Source organism: Pelophylax lessonae (genome assembly GCF_965119305.1).
Source record: "Pelophylax lessonae genome assembly, chromosome: 8".
Classification (NCBI taxonomy): domain Eukaryota; kingdom Metazoa; phylum Chordata; class Amphibia; order Anura; family Ranidae; genus Pelophylax; species Pelophylax lessonae.
Genome location: NC_138775.1, coordinates 50,538,971 through 50,554,833, shown reverse-complemented (window position 1 = coordinate 50,554,833; position 15,863 = coordinate 50,538,971). Strand labels below are relative to the sequence as shown.

Sequence of the window (15,863 nt, the reverse complement as noted above, 5' to 3'; positions counted from 1 at the left end):
GAACAACAAGAAATAAAGATGGCGGCTGATTGGATTTTAGGGGGTGACACCACTATGCCTTGCTCTCTGCCCTTTCCTTGTAAGCTCCACTATTGTTTTGAATGTGCGCAGTTAGAGCAAGAAAAGGGGAAGCTTGCACTGAAACATTAATTAGGACTTCATTTCCTGGAAGTCTGGAGGTTATTGGGGTCCAATTTAATGCTTTCAACTTGTAAAGTTGAATATAGAAGAAACTGATAAAGGAAATAATTATCAGCGCACAGCTGCTGCACGAGCCAGAGGGAGCGTGTCATATATATTATGCAAACAGCAGATGTGTCTGTATACAGGAACACACAACAAAGGCTTTTTATCAACTACACCCAGCACGTTACTACGTGCATCAAACTAATCTATACACATGTGTAGGTTTAAAATGTATATACATAAAACCCACTACGCTTTTGGTTATGAATTTTTCAAATCCGTAGGATAAAGGTCTCAGCAGTGGATCTGTGCTCTCTATGGAAGAATATACAGGCACATTAAAGATAATGTATAGTATGGTGGCTTTGCACTTCTTTGTTCCTTATTTATTATGGCCATAACTAAAAAAATGTAAACATACGTTTTTGCATTCTACATCAGGTAAACATAAAATATTGTACATTAAAGCCTAACTCCAGGCTCAGCCCCCAGGTGCAGCTCCCTGTGTCATTACACTGAGTGCAGGGTGCCATGGTGGTGTTGGGTGTCATGAGCCTGTTAGACTGATGAGATTTTGTTGTAGAGAACAGGTACTACAGGGGGCAGGAAAGAGGAAGTGAGCATTGAACATATCTAAACACAAAGCTCAATAGCTCAAGCTGAGATTTAAACTAGCCTAACTTAGGACTCATTCACACTAGCAGATGGAGGGTGTTGAAACCCTGCAGTTGAGTCACATATTTACCCCACCATTCGCTCCCTCCTTGCTCTGCGGCAGGAATTATCACTCATCGCTTCTGGTGGGCATAGAGCCACTAAACCCAACCAATTCAAGTTAATGGGATCGCTCTGCAAGCGCCCCTCGAACATCTGTATTGTATGTGGTTGTGGCATGCTAATGGGGAGTTTAAGCAGGTGGTGAAGAGGCTATACAACACCTCCTCATGGCCTGTCAAATGCTCTCCAAACACAGACAGCTCTTCAGAGACCAAAGCAAAGGTGACTGAGCCTGAGCCCCTAATAAGATAAACCAATCAGTTGCCCCATCCACACTAAAGAACATGGATGAAGGAATCCGCAGCTGGCAAGACCCATTGATCAAAATCCCATGGTGCGAGTGCTCCCCCCAATATGAAAAGCAGCACAGGAAAGCGGCAGCAAGGCACAGCTACCTGTTCTGCGGCACTGGTCCCTGTGTTCCCTTTTCTTGCATCCAATCCAGGTCTTGTATGTGACATCACATACAAGTACCTAGGATGAATGCGAGAGGTGGATCAGTGGGCACCAGTGCAACATAGCAGGTAGCCATGTCTTGCTGCCTCTTTCCTTCCCTGCTTTGCATGAAAGGGGGGGAAGAACTAATGTAATGGTGGCAATGGGTGAGGGGGGGGAGGCATGATGGTGGCAATAGGGAGCATAATGGTGGGACTGGGGGTATTTTTAATACTATACTGTTGAACAGCACTATAATGATGAGTGGTATAATAGAGGCACTATAATGTGGGCTCACTGACCACCAATTTAAGAGGGGATGTTGCTGATGCTTCCCACTGACCACCAGTGTAAGAAGAATGGTTATCCAGTCTCCCAACTGACCACCAATGTAAGCTAAGTACAAAATGGGGGGGGGGGGGGGTGGCTACTTACAAATAATGTACAATTTATCTTATTGCCTTTTCATCATGAACACACCCACTTTATTTTGGCCACACCCTCTTTACCATGTGACCCTTATTTAGAAAAAAAAAATATATAAGGCATTTCGAAGTAAAACCAATTAATCTTAAATTAGGACTGCAAGTAATAATTAAAAAAACATGCAAAGCATCAGTTGATCTATAAGTGTGAAGTCCAGGAAAATTACATATCTGGGTCAATCATAAATATAATTAACCTAATTAATCTCCACTTAAATGTAAAAAATTGTCTATTTCAATCATACGCTTCTACTGGCTGCCATTTTGTGTGGTGACACAACACCTTCCTTCTGTGGACACCCTATACAAGCACCGAGGATCAAAATACTTAGAGTTACAACATGCAGTTGGTTGGTACAGATAGTCTGACACTGTGCAGAGTGTGGACCTAATTAGAGTCAGCTCAAGTTCAGAGATGTGCAGCTGATTATTTTGAATAATTAAATGGTGTCAAAAGCAGCTGTGAGATACAGCACCAGGGATTTCAGTTCATAAATAACTGAGGAGATGGCGATGCATGCAATCAGCCTGATCACATGGCTCTCCCCAGACAATGAGTGTATGCCCTGAATACTACCAGGGCCTTTACTGCTGATTGGTCAGCCAGATTAGCCCCATCACCTGGATTCAACCAGAAAGCATTTAGCAAAACGTACAGAGGAAGAGGAGCTGGGGAGCGATCATTCACCAAATACTGCTCAGCAGGAGACGAATACCACATTTAACAGGGAATCTTTAGTGTTTAAAAAATATATATGAATGTGATTTGTGCAATGAAAATGTATTTTATCCATGTGTCTAAGGGCCCTTTCATGCAGTATCGCTCTGCTCCATTCAGAGGATCCGTAAGCAGATCCCCTGTTGAATTTGTGCAGAACTGGACGGACGTCAGTTTTATGACATCCATGCCCGTTCGGTTTGTGTCCACATTTACACAGCAGATGGGGCAGATCCATGATTGCTCAATGGGCAGCCAGGAGTAAATGGATCTTACATTTGCATCAGGCAACCTCCAACCTGTCATGTTTAGGTCTAGAAAAACGGAAGAGGACACAGTTGAACTGGGCGGACTCAGAGGTAGGTATGTGTAAACGGACACAATGAGAAAAAGCCGGCAGCTTGATCTTTCCACAAAAGTCAGGACATCCCCTTTGGAGAATTAAATCTCCTAGAGTCACAAGACGTTGGAGGAAATTTCAGTTAAAGCGGTTGTCACCGGAATAGGTGTCCCTACTGGAGGATTTGCTCTCACTTCTTTTTTGAAAACAATGAGAAGGGAGAGAAAATGTGCTATGAGACAAGTACCACCACAGAAAGTGTCTGGTATTCCCATAAAAAGATTTTCCTTCGTTTTTTGTCCTGGAGACGAAAGAAGGAAAGCCACTCTTAGACAGCTGTCACCTACTGGAGGATTTATCCACGCCTTCTGTTCAGGAGACGTAAGAAGAAATTAGAGGAACAGGTTTTTCTATAGAAGAATATGGTTTCCCATTGAAGATTTTTTCCTATTTTTTTTTTGTCCTGCAAATACAACAAGAAAATAATAAATCCCCTCTACGCTGTTAACTAGAACTAAAGTCCACACTGGAGGATCTCCTCTCACCTCTTGCTCCAGTGACAACTGAAATATTTTGGGCTGCCTATCGCTTTCTATTCCAGTTACAGTGGTCATCAGCAGGACAAATAGAGATGATTAATCTCCTTGGTAGTGACGCAGATAGAATAAATACCTCCAAAATAAACAAAGAGCTCCTGGAAATGTTCAACTTTGTACATCAGTTTTGTAGTCAGTTGAAAAAAAAAAATGAATTCATGATTAATAGCTCTGGTGGTTCTCACACAGCAAGGCTTCCCCCAATGGGTATCCAACAGTAGCTCAAACTGTAGAAATACAGATGAGAATGCCTAACAAAAACACAAATGATCGAGTTCAAAATGGTCATTAAAGAGGTTGTAAACCTGAAAAAAAAAAATTCTCTTCTTTTTGCAACCTGTAAGAGAAACACATAATGAGCTAGTATGCATCGCATACTAGCACATTATGAAATACTTACCTTAGAACGAGCCCCCGCCATGCCATCCGTTTACCTCTATGACGGGCGACATGTCCAGTCGCCCGTCTTCCGGGATCGTGGCATCCGGCCATCTGATTGGCCGGAGCCGCGGTGACGTCACTCCCGCGCGCGGGAGCCGATGGTCACGGCACAGGGCTCTGAAGGAACGGCACAGGTATTTACAGCACCTATAGGTAAGCCTTAATATAGGCTTACCTATAGGTAAATGTCAACAAAGTGGGTTTACAACCACTTTAAGCCTATTGCTGCTCAGCCACTATTCTTATGTTCATTGAAAAGGAGAGATTCATTTCAGTCCTAACATAGGTCTGTGTGGTCACGGTTTCCTCATTCAAGGTTTAGAAGGTGTTGAGCCCTAAGAAAGAGTGAGCGCTTCAAAACAACTGTTTATATATAACCCACTGACCAACATTTAAAGTTACATTGCACTTTTTTATCCATTTTTAGGTCTGGTGCTCCTTTCTATATTTTTTTGGTTGAAGCAATGAAAATCTAGCAGGGGTTCTAATTGTTTCTTACTCTAACATTAGGCAAACAATGTTTTGGCTAGAGATACACTTGAAACCTTAAAGCTGAGGTTTAGAAAGTATGTAGGTGCCATACCTATAGGATACTTGTGACAGCTGGAAGTCACTGTAGTAGGCACCGATTCTACAGATATGGTTGCTAGCTTCCGGGTCCCATGCCGAGCAGCTGCCCTGCAGCATTGTGAGCACAGAAGGCTGCTTGCTTGGCATGGATGCCATTCAGGGAACACTTTGAATTTTCTTAATAAATGTAAAGAGTTCTCCCATTGGAGGAGGTGATGTCATTATTTCCACCCTGTCCAATCAGAAAACATGTTGCATTCAGTAAAAAAATTTAGAGTGTTCTCTGAAGGTCACCCATGCCGAATGAGCAACCTCTTGGTTCAGAAAGCAGAAAAGCGACTGCTAAGCATGGGACCAGAAAGCTAGCAGAAATTCCTAGTAGCGGTGCCTACTACAGTGATTTCCAGCTTCAATGGGGATCCCACAGGTATGGCACATACATATGCATATTGGTCTAAGCTGGACCAAAGTAACAATGATAATCATGCCATAACTAGGTAACATAGCTTTAGGATTCTCCATAATACAGAAAAATGGAAACAGTAGGTAGCTCAAGAACAACAGAGCATCAGCTTCACTTTAGTCTTTTGGCAGGGGGCAAAGAACCAATTAATATAGGGCAGAGATAAATAGGGAGCCTGTCAGTGACAGCTCCACCACCGCCACCCAAACCCAATATAAAGGCTTCAGTGGAACTGGCTTAGCTACCAGCAAAAAAAAAACTGCGGGGATCCGATTTCACAAGACGATTCACTATTATCTAAAAGCATGCTCTGCTCTCCAAAGGTTTTACATTATGGGGATTGAAATTGACATTTTAGGCATGTAAAATTATAACCACTAAAAGCCTTTGTGCATTTCCATTTTAATTGCAGCATTTTTTTTTTTTGAATCCTGTTTTGACTGGAACCGCATTTGGCAATGATCACAATGTGTGCATGAAAGGAGCAATTATCACGCAGCACCATCATTGCTTTGTTACTCTGAAGAGGCTCTTTTCACGCCAGGCCTCACTTCGACCGTGTGTGGGTCACATCTGCATCCCGCTCAGCCATTTCACAGCGTGACAATATATCTCACTTAACTGCAAATGAAATGACTTAAAAACATAAAGATAATTTATTGCTGTTTGTTTAATTGTGCTTGCAAACTAGAAGCCATAAGGTAAACTGTGCCATAAAAAATCCACCATATATAATTATGGAACTAGAATAGTCGTATATATTGTATATATTTTGTCTTGTTTGCATTTAATGGATTGTGGGTCTTTTTTTTTTTTTTTGTTTAAAGGTTGATTCCAACCAAAATGAATTAATCAGTTTTGGTTTTAATTCTATGCTTCCACCTTAGCTTGACAAACTTTACTCATTTTCTATTTTGTTGGAAAGCAGTGAGACCTTTTTTGAGTTCGCCATAAGAGAAAATGAATATAACAGGGTGATGGGATTCGGAGATCACAGCAGTCTAATAATGCCTTTTTTCTTTAAAGCGTATCAAAATCTAATAACAAAAATATAATATATTGCAGCTTAAAGTAGAGTTTCAAGCAAAACCTAACTACTCCAAAAAAACGCTCCCTCCCCTCCTCCTAACTATTCTGACAGATCTGTATGCTTACCTATTTTTTTAGGCCGCTCCAGTCTGGTCATGTGATCTGGCTTCCCTGTTTCAGCCAGTGTCTGCTGCAGGGGAGAGGAGAAGGCAACAACAATGGCTTGGACATGGGAGCTTATGGGTGAGTCATCGCTCCTGGAAATCCCAGCTGTTGACCAACGCTCTCTCCCCTGCAGCCGCCACTGGCCTTGCACAGGGGAAGCCGGATCACGTGACCATATTGAAATGGCCTGAAAATAGTTAGGTACACAGATCTTTTTTACACTGTTTAGCCAGAACAGGCATTAGGAAGGGAGAGGGAGCAGTTTAAGGGTGGTAAGGTTTTCATAGAATTCTACTTTAAACATGGCATGTTGGCTGCATTCGTTTCTTTTTTTTTTTTTTTACTTTATTTTCACCCGGTCATCCTGCCAGTAGCACACATCCTGTCCGAGGGTGACAATGCCCACTCACCATACTGTGTGTGTGTGTGTGTATATATATATATATATATATATACAGTGGGTACGGAAAGTATTCAGACCCCCTTAAATTTTTCACTCTTTGTTATATTGCAGCCATTTGCTAAAATCATTTAGGTTCATTCTTCTTCCTCATGAATGTACACATAGCACCCCATACTGACAGAAAAACACAGAATTGTTGACATTGTTGCAGATTTATTAAAAAAGAAAAACTATAATATCACATGGTCCTAAGTATTCAGACCCTTTGCTCAGTATTTAGTAGAAGCCCCCTTTTGATCTAATACAGCCAGGAGTCTTTTTGGGAAAGATGCAACAAGTCTTTCACACCTGGATTTGGGGATCCTCTGCCATTCCTCCTTGCAGATCCTCTCCAGTTCTGTCAGGTTGGATGGTAAACGTTGGTGGACAGCCATTTTTAGGTCTCTCCAGAGTTGCTCAATTGGGTTTAAGTCAGGGCTCTGGCTGGGCCATTCAAGAACAGTCACAGAGTTGTTGTGAAGCCACTCCTTCGTTATTTTAGCTGTGTGCTTAGGGTCATTGTCTTGTTGGAAGGTAAACCTTCGGCCCAGTCTGAGGTCCAGAGCACTCTGGAGAAGGTTTTTGTCCAGGATATCCCTGTACTTGGTCGCATTCATCTTTCCCTCGATTGCAACCAGTCGTCCTGTCCCTGCAGCTGAAAAACACCCCCACAGCATGATGCTGCCACCACCATGCTTCACTGTTGGGACTGTATTGGACAGGTGATGAGCAGTGCCTGGTTTTCTCCACACATACCGCTTAGAATTAGGGCCAAAAAGTTCTATTTTGGTCTCATCAGACCAGAGAATCTTATTTCTCACCATCTTGGAGTCCTTCAGGTGTTTTTTAGCAAACTCCATGCGGGCTTTCATGTGTCTTACACTGAGGAGAGGCTTCCGTCGGGCCACTCTGCCATAAAGCCCCGACTGGTGGAGGACTGCAGTGATGGTTGACTTTCTACAACTTTCTCCCATCTCCTGACTGCATCTCTGGAGCTCAGCCACAGTGATCTTTGGGTTCTTCTTTACCTCTCTCACCAAGGCTCTTCTCCCCCGATAGCTCAGTTTGGCCGGACATCCAGCTCTCGGAAGGGTTCTGGTCGTCCCAAACGTCTTCCATTTGAGGATTATGGAGGCCACTGTGCTCTTAGGAACCTTAAGTGCAGCAGAAATCTTTTTGTAACCTTGGCCAGATCTGTGCCTTGCCACAATTCTGTCTCTGAGCTCTTCAGGCAGTTCCTTTGACCTCATGATTCTCATTTGCTCTGACATGCATTGTGATCTGGAAGGTCTAGTATAGACAGGTGTGTGGCTTTCCTAATCAAGTCCAATCAGTATAATCAAACACAGCTGGACTGGAATGAAGGTGTAGAACCATCTCAAGGATGATCAGAAGAAATGGAAAGCACCTGAGTTAAATATATGAGTGTCACAGCAAAGGGTCTGAATACTTAGGACCATGTGATATTTCAGTTTTTCTTTTTTAATAAATCTGCAACAATGTCAACAATTCTGTGTTTTACTGTCAGTATGGGGTGCTATGTGTACATTCATGAGGAAGAAGAATGAACTTAAATGATTTTAGCAAATGGCTGCAATATAACAAAGAGTGAAAAATTTAAGGGGGTCTGAATACTTTCCGTACCCACTGTATATATATATATATATATATATATATAGAGAGAGAGAGAGAGAGAGGAGAAGTGTTGACACCAAAGACATGACTACATAATACCTCAGAGGGGAGAGGTTTTTAAGTACACAAAGATGGCTGGGAACAATCTGATTAGAGCACAACACAGGCAGCGAGCAAAGGGCGTCAGACTCGCAAGATTTCTGACAGGATCTATCAGGAATAAGAAAAAATGTTGATGGTATAGTTAACAGCACAAAAAGAAAACACATCCTAAATACCCCAACGCAATATAGAAGCAGCACCATATCGGGCTCTTCTGAATTCAATATAGTTTTAATAATGCTGTATGATAGGATGTGGCATGAGGCCACTCTATCTAAAGGCTCTGGCACATTTATACCCTAATGGCAAATCATATTAAAATAATGGGGTGGGTCTAGGTGGATCCAAAGTCTTGATGGATCCAAAGTCTTGATGGATCCACCAGTATCTGGTATTCGAATGTCTTGTACTTCTGATCACCAACAAAGGGGAATTTCATCCTTAATGGTGCATAGATGACACTGGAACGGTCACTTCACCCACCAAATCTTCACATAATCAAACAAGGGGGTCAAGGGAGGCTGCTTATCTTTTATATAAAGTTTTCACCAATGAGACACTTGTTGATTTTTACTTTTAAGCATATGTAAACCCTAACAATGAACGTTTCCTAATTGGTCCTTTTGTGCCTGTTAAGTATACCATATGTTCTTATGAAATGCAAGAAATGTCTGCTGATCCTGCCACAAATCTTTCCGTCGAATAACTTCCTGTGCTCTCTACTCGTGTTGCACTCTTATTGTTTATATTGTTCTGAGGACTACAGGGCCTCCACCCCATTTATGTTATGTTCAACAAGACAGGAGGAGTTCTTGGTAATCCTGTTCTGCTTCTGCTGTCCTGATACAATACAGTGAGTGTTGTCACCTTGCAAAAAAATGTTACTGGCCAGATTGGCCAGGTAAAAGTAAGGCCGGTTATACACCAAAACCGCAGAGCAGGTGTACCTGCAATTTTATGCAGTTAACCTGAGGTTTCCCATAGACTTTACATTAGATTGTGCATTTTTGGTGGGTTTCCTAAAAGAGCAGCAAAGGTGCAGCATTCAGTACTTTTGGTGATCTCTCAGAAAATTAACCAAAAACGTGCAATCTAATAGAAAATCTATGTGAAACTGTAGGTTCACCACAGAAAAACTGCGGGCAAACTGGACTAAAGGAAAAAACCTTTACTAACAATTAGGGAGTGTAAACACATACATAAACAATCCATTAAATTCTATGCAGTCAGGTAGGCTCTTAAAAATGGCAACACATTATAATCGGTTTAGATTTATCAACTAATAAACAGTAGTATGTCCTACCTGACTTTATATTAAAGTGTTTGTAAACCCAAAACAGTAAAATCAGTCTGTATATGCAGTAAAGCATGCTTGTTATACTCCCTTTGGAACCTAAGGGATTAATCCTCTGCATTGTGTAAAAAGGCTGTTTGACCCCGTCTTCTCTGATCCTCCCCTACTTCCAGATTCCCCAATCCATCTCCGGATAATACAGAGGCTAGGGGACGAGCTGCACATGCTCAGTTTGGTGTTTATTGCTAGAGAGTTTTCTTTTTTCCTGAGAAAGTGTATGTGATCAGCACAGGGTCAATCAGCACTGTCCAGACAGAGGATCAGGGGTCCTGCAACCTCATAGGACAATCAGGAAAGAATGGAAACTCCTCCTACAAGCTTTAACCAGGCACTGATAGAAGTCACAAGGCTGCTATATGCTGCTGATGAGAAAAGGTATTTAGCAGTTTATATTTACTCAAACTATTGCATTTCCATGTTCTGTGGGAGATCAGGTATAGTGAATGCAGGGTCCTGGGTTTAGTAACATTTTAATGGAATGGAATAGCTTACACTTCTAGAACAAGTTTGGCAATGCAGATTTCTAATATTTCCCTCATGTTCCTAATGTAGAGCAGAGACTCAGAGAGCCAATTAGTTCAACAGAACAGTCAGTTAAATGATGACTTTCAGAAAGATATCAGCAATGGCAGCCACCATATATCTCTCATTAAAAGTATACCTTTTAGAACACCTAATTTATGCAAATCTAGACTTTATCTTGGAAGGTTGTTACTGGCACACCCACGTCAGCACCCTACTACTGCAACGGCCCCTCAAAGATGAAGAGTCTCACAGACCAATAGCAAGGTGTAGGACAGGGGGTCTTCAAACTATGGCCCTCCAGTTGTTCAAGAACTACAATTCCCATCATGCCTAGTCATGTCTGTGAATGTCAGAGTTTTACAATGCCTCTCGGGATGTGTAGTTCTGCAACAGCTGGAGGGCCATAGTTTGAGGATCCCTGGTGTAGGAGCTCCACTTATTGAGCGGAGGTCTAAATTTGCATTACCAAGAGACTCTCAGGTTTTGGGTTTTCTGAGGTGTTTAGTAAATACATACATTTTATGGTCCTCCTAGCAATTCAGAAAGTTTATGCTGTTTAGGCTCACTATCTTGGAAATTCAACTGTACTGCTGAAAACTTATTGTGGACGTTAATCTGAAAATAAAACTTACCCCATCCAGCTTCCTATATTTTTTTATTTGGTGGGGGTTGAGTACTTTTTTTTTAGTGGTACTCACACCGGCTTTCTCATTCCTGTAAAAGGATGCTGTCCCCTCGGCCATACAACCCCCCACCCCTACAGTCTGGGCCCTGTACATGCACAGTAGGGGGTCCAAGTATGAAGTGACAGCCATCTCCTAGATGCAAGATCATGGCGCAAAGCAATGGGTGCATGGAAGACAGCGCTGGACTTCCTGAGTCAGTAAGTATATGCTTCATAAAAGACAGCAGCTACAGTTCCTGTTTAAAGAAAAGATATTAAAAATAATTTTCATACCTCAAATTCTTCCGAAAATCCATGCTGATTGTTGCCATACAGCTCATTGATATGTTTGACAAACTGTTTGAAAGGAATAGCCTCCATGTCATCTGCCAAAAGGAGAAAAGAAAAATATAGTTAGAATGGACACATTCAGCTGCTTTTGCATCCGTAATTTTATCACACTACATTGTAGGAAGTACCAGGAATAGCATATTCTCTTTTTAGAATACAAAGGGATCAGTTCTCTAAAGTAGAACACACCTTATTTAAACTACTGTGCACATATTTATGCATGTATGTTTTTATGATCTACGGTGATGTTTCACCAAAGGTTTTATTGAACCAATCAGTTGCATTTATCATGGCCAAGTTGTGGTTTGGTTTTTTTTTTGGTTCATCAAATATATTAAACAGGCTATAGTAACACATACATCTGCACTTTGCCTAGAGCAGGGGTTTCCAAACTTTCCAAAGGGCCAGTTTACCATCCTTTAAACTTTAGGTGGGCCAGACCTTGGCCAGTGGGGGTAGAAAATACCTCCCATCATTTGGAGGCTTGTTGCTTCGAATAAAAAAAACGGTGGTCAGTAGTCATTGGTATTGGTGGGAAGAATAGTGCCCCATCTCTGGTGCCAGTGAAGGGAATAGTGCCCACTATTGGAGTCAATGGAAGGAATAGCTTCATATGGTTTGTGTCAGCGGGAGGAAAGGTGCTCCAATGTTTCTGTTAGTGGGACCAATAGCACCCCATCGTTGCTGTCAGTAGAAGAAATTATTCCCCACTGTTGGTTGTGCCTCATCACTATTGTCAGTGAGAGGAGTGGTGCCCCAAGGGCCGGATACAGGCAAGCAAAAGGTCACATTCAGCTCACGAGCCCCAGGTTGCAGGCCACAGACCTAGAGCACAAAGTAACAAACTTACTTTATCGGAGATACAATAAGCTTTCTGCAGTTACCTTTCATGTTCTACTCCACCATACCAATCTACTGCCACTGCCCCCAGAATATATTGTAGCTTAACAGTCCCTAATGCCTCGTTTCCACTGAGTGGTACAGTACAGTTCGGTTCAGTACGGTACGGTTCGGAACGGTACACCTTGTGTTTCCACTGCAAATAGTACCCTTTCATGATAGGCGTGGTGTAGCAAGAAAGCTGTGATTGACGATTCTCTGTCAACAAATCAAGTTCTTCAGAGTGTAGCTCCACCCTGTTGGTACGGTACTAATGTGCTTGGTACCCCAAGGAAAGGGTACCAAAAAAGTGGTACGGTACGGTTCGGAATTAGGGTACCATTCACAATGGAAACGGCATAAATAGCGTACCGTACCGAACCGAACCGTACCAGAAAGCTCAGTGGAAATGAGCCATTAGATGTGGTGGCTGCAATAATCTTCTTTCCCTTTATTTTTACCAGGGGATCGTGCCATTAACACACTTTCTATACTAGGGCAACACTCACTTACCTAAACTATATCTATGGAGGAACAGGGTTTCCACCCTAGGCTGCTCTCTTAATTTGTATTACAAAAACTTTCCTCTCTACTTATCAGAATTCCACTCTGAAAACATGCAACGCAGCCACCACATTTAAGGACTGGTAGAAGTGCAGCGCTCCAACCTTTTCCCTAACTTGTGCATTTGGTTTTTCTTTAGATGGTAAGTGGTGGCTGCTATAGACAGAACACAGGCAGGATTAGTGCAGAAGGATCTTGCAAAAGACTATTACAATATATAATATGTTTGTTTTTAAGTTTAGATATGCTTTAAGTCCTTCCTCCCAAACACATGCTTGCAGCAACTCACTGTCCCATAGTAAGTCATCGTGCAACACTAGGGTTAGCTATACATGATTTCCCTTAACATGGGGCTGAATGATAGAAACCAAAGGAGTCCCCCCCCCCCCGCCCAATACAGCTTGGATAAGTTATATCCCTTGCAGCTATTATATTCTGACGCAACTGCTCCTGTGGCTGTCAGAATACCCAAACGGTGGCTGCATCTGATTGGCCGCAGGCACTGTTCTGTCAAGAATTTTCAGCCCAACTTTTTCAAATTTCATATCAAAGTTTATTGAGCTGGGTGATGCCTACGGGGCCGCCAAGGCTCCAATGTCAACCCATTTAGCATTAATCAGCTGAAATTTGAGCCGTTTATGGCAAGTGTAAACTTACATGTGGCAGCTTGGTATAAAACACTAAATTAATGGAAAAAAATGTTTTCAAATGCATGGATGAACCAAAGGGTCGCATATATTTGCCCAAACATTTTGATGAAAATTACTAGACATCTGTGACCGTGTACCAAGAATTATTACAAATTACTTTTTTATATCAATAACTGTAATCGTAGTTTAGCAGAACCCTCATTTAACTAGTAGTAATATAGCAGTGTATGAATTGTCAGCCCCCCGGCGCCTCTTGAATAAAAAGGCCTTAATTGTGTTTTTATGCCTCAACTTCATTCCTGCTAAGGCTGAATACTGTAATTTCTATCACAATAAAAGATACATACATTGTCAAATTTGCATTTAAGAACACATTTAATATGGTGCATGGAGACTCTTTTCAAGTGCTTTTATTATGAGAAACTAAACTAATATCTTCTTGTTCTATGCAGCCATTTACTAGTCAATAAACAGCTGTTCCCCTCTGGAAGTGAACCATTTGAGGTGTATTCATTAAATGCACATTAAATGATATTCTTTTAATAAAAGAAAAGTGCTGTTTTATTACAGGTACGCTGTGTTTTCTGAGTCAACAGATTTAGGATAATTTGTAGCTATAATATATAACTGCAGCACTGCTTAAGGGGTCCAGTAGACCTTTAACTTTAAAGGAAACCTACACTTTAGTTAAAAAATAATAGTACATCTATACAGTAATTATAAAACAGAGAAGTGTAGCGTTCCCTTAGAGCAGGCATGTCCAACCTGCGGCCCCGAACTGTAGCCAATGCGGCCCACTGCCCCCTGACAATTTTTATTTTTTTCTGGGAAGGAAGGAAGTTGAGTCGGGGGCAAGGCTACAACGGCTTCCAACCAACTGTAGGCAGAGGCTGCAACTGCATTGGATGGGCACGCACTGGTGAGGCTGCATTGGATGGGCATGCACTGGTGAGGCTGCATTGGATGGGCACTGATCAAGCTGCATTGGATGGGCATGCACTGGTGAGGTTGCATTGGATGGGCACGCACTGGTGACGCTGCATTGGATGGCACTGTTTAGGCTGCATTGGATGGGCACGCACTAGGCTGCAAGTGCCGTGCGACTTAGGATGTCTGCAGTGAATGACAGAGCCGCTGCTTCCTGTATAGTTCCGGCTCTGTCACAGGCGGAGTGATATGAAATGCACTCCGCCTGTGACAGGAGCCATACAGGAAGCAGCGTCTCTGCTCTCTACTGCAGACGCTACTTCCTCCAGCAGTACCCACATGACCAGCATTATCTGCCAGCAGTAACCGCCAGCATTACCCGCCAGCAGTAACTGCACCAGCAGTCTGCAAAATAAGTAGAAAAGGTATGTGCATCAGTGTGTGTAAATTGTTGCAATATGTTTTTTAATAAGTAGTTGTGTTCTGTCATAATAGGTCATGTCCTTGTTCATACATGTATGAATAAGGACATGACATTTTCTGGCTGCCTAAGTCATATGTGCTAGGGGTGTAACTATCCCCCAGCACATAACTGTAAATATCCCAGCTAGTGCAGTGTTTGACTCCTACCACCATTACCACTTCAAATCACTGAGTGTTCCTTACTTTAATATCTCTCAGAAGAAGTAAACCTCTGTATACTAATTCCATTTAAATGGTCATCCTCTAGCTGTGTTAAATTAGTGCCGAGGGGGGGGGCGAGGCGGGACGGGAAGAGCGCGGCAGCGTTTTATTACTTATATACCTTAACTATAGTATATATTTTATATGCGACCCGAGAAAATTTCTCTACACTCAATTTAGCCCAGAGAAGCCAAAAGGTTGGACTCCCATGCCTTAGGGGTTCACACCAAAGTGAATGTAAAGTCCATTCCTTATCCACAAACAATGTTTGACAGGGTGAATAGGGATGTGATCCAGGAAGAAATCCACCACCTCCAACAAAAGCGCACCCAGCCTCTTGCTAGATGAGAGCTCCTCAAAACTAGGATAGTCAGATGGCAAAGAAAGGTAAATACCCAATACGTGTTATACAGAGTTGAATCCACAATGGATGTATCTCAAGGAAAGAAATAGAACCCTTCCATAGTGCAGTAAGCTTGTAAACTTTAAATGTATTAAAGGTTAAAATATCACTCACGTAGATCTGGATTAGGACAGCTTGATGTCTGAATTGTAAAAGTTTATAACCAAGAAAAAGGCCCCGCACTCTGCTTTGTGATGAGGTCACATGCCAAAGCTCCACCCACATATATAATTGCTACATAAAACTTTTTGTTATATATTATTAAAAATGACCTTTGGGGTGATCAAAGGGGTTAAATGTATGCCTAAAGTGCTAACTAACTGTGTGGGGGGGATGGTTCTGTGACAGGCACAGAGAGATCGCAGTTTTAGCTTAGCTGAAACTGCTGATCTCTCCCTGCCTGTCTGACAGAAGATCCGCCTGCTTTGTTTACATAAGCAGGCGGGTCTTCTCTCGGGTTCTCAGATGATCGCGGGAG

The 15,863-nt window shown here is 42.2% G+C and overlaps 1 protein-coding gene across 2 annotated transcripts in view; it reads right to left on the bottom strand.

The window, feature by feature from the left end:
• Positions 1-15,863, bottom strand: part of PTPRG (protein tyrosine phosphatase receptor type G) — a 776,809-nt gene that overhangs the window by 80,956 nt on the left and 679,990 nt on the right. For both annotated transcript variants that reach the window (XM_082265202.1, XM_082265201.1), the window contains one exon: positions 11,222-11,313. In XM_082265202.1, coding sequence (XP_082121328.1) covers positions 11,222-11,313 — 92 coding nt within the window. The remainder of the gene's footprint in view (positions 1-11,221; positions 11,314-15,863) is intronic.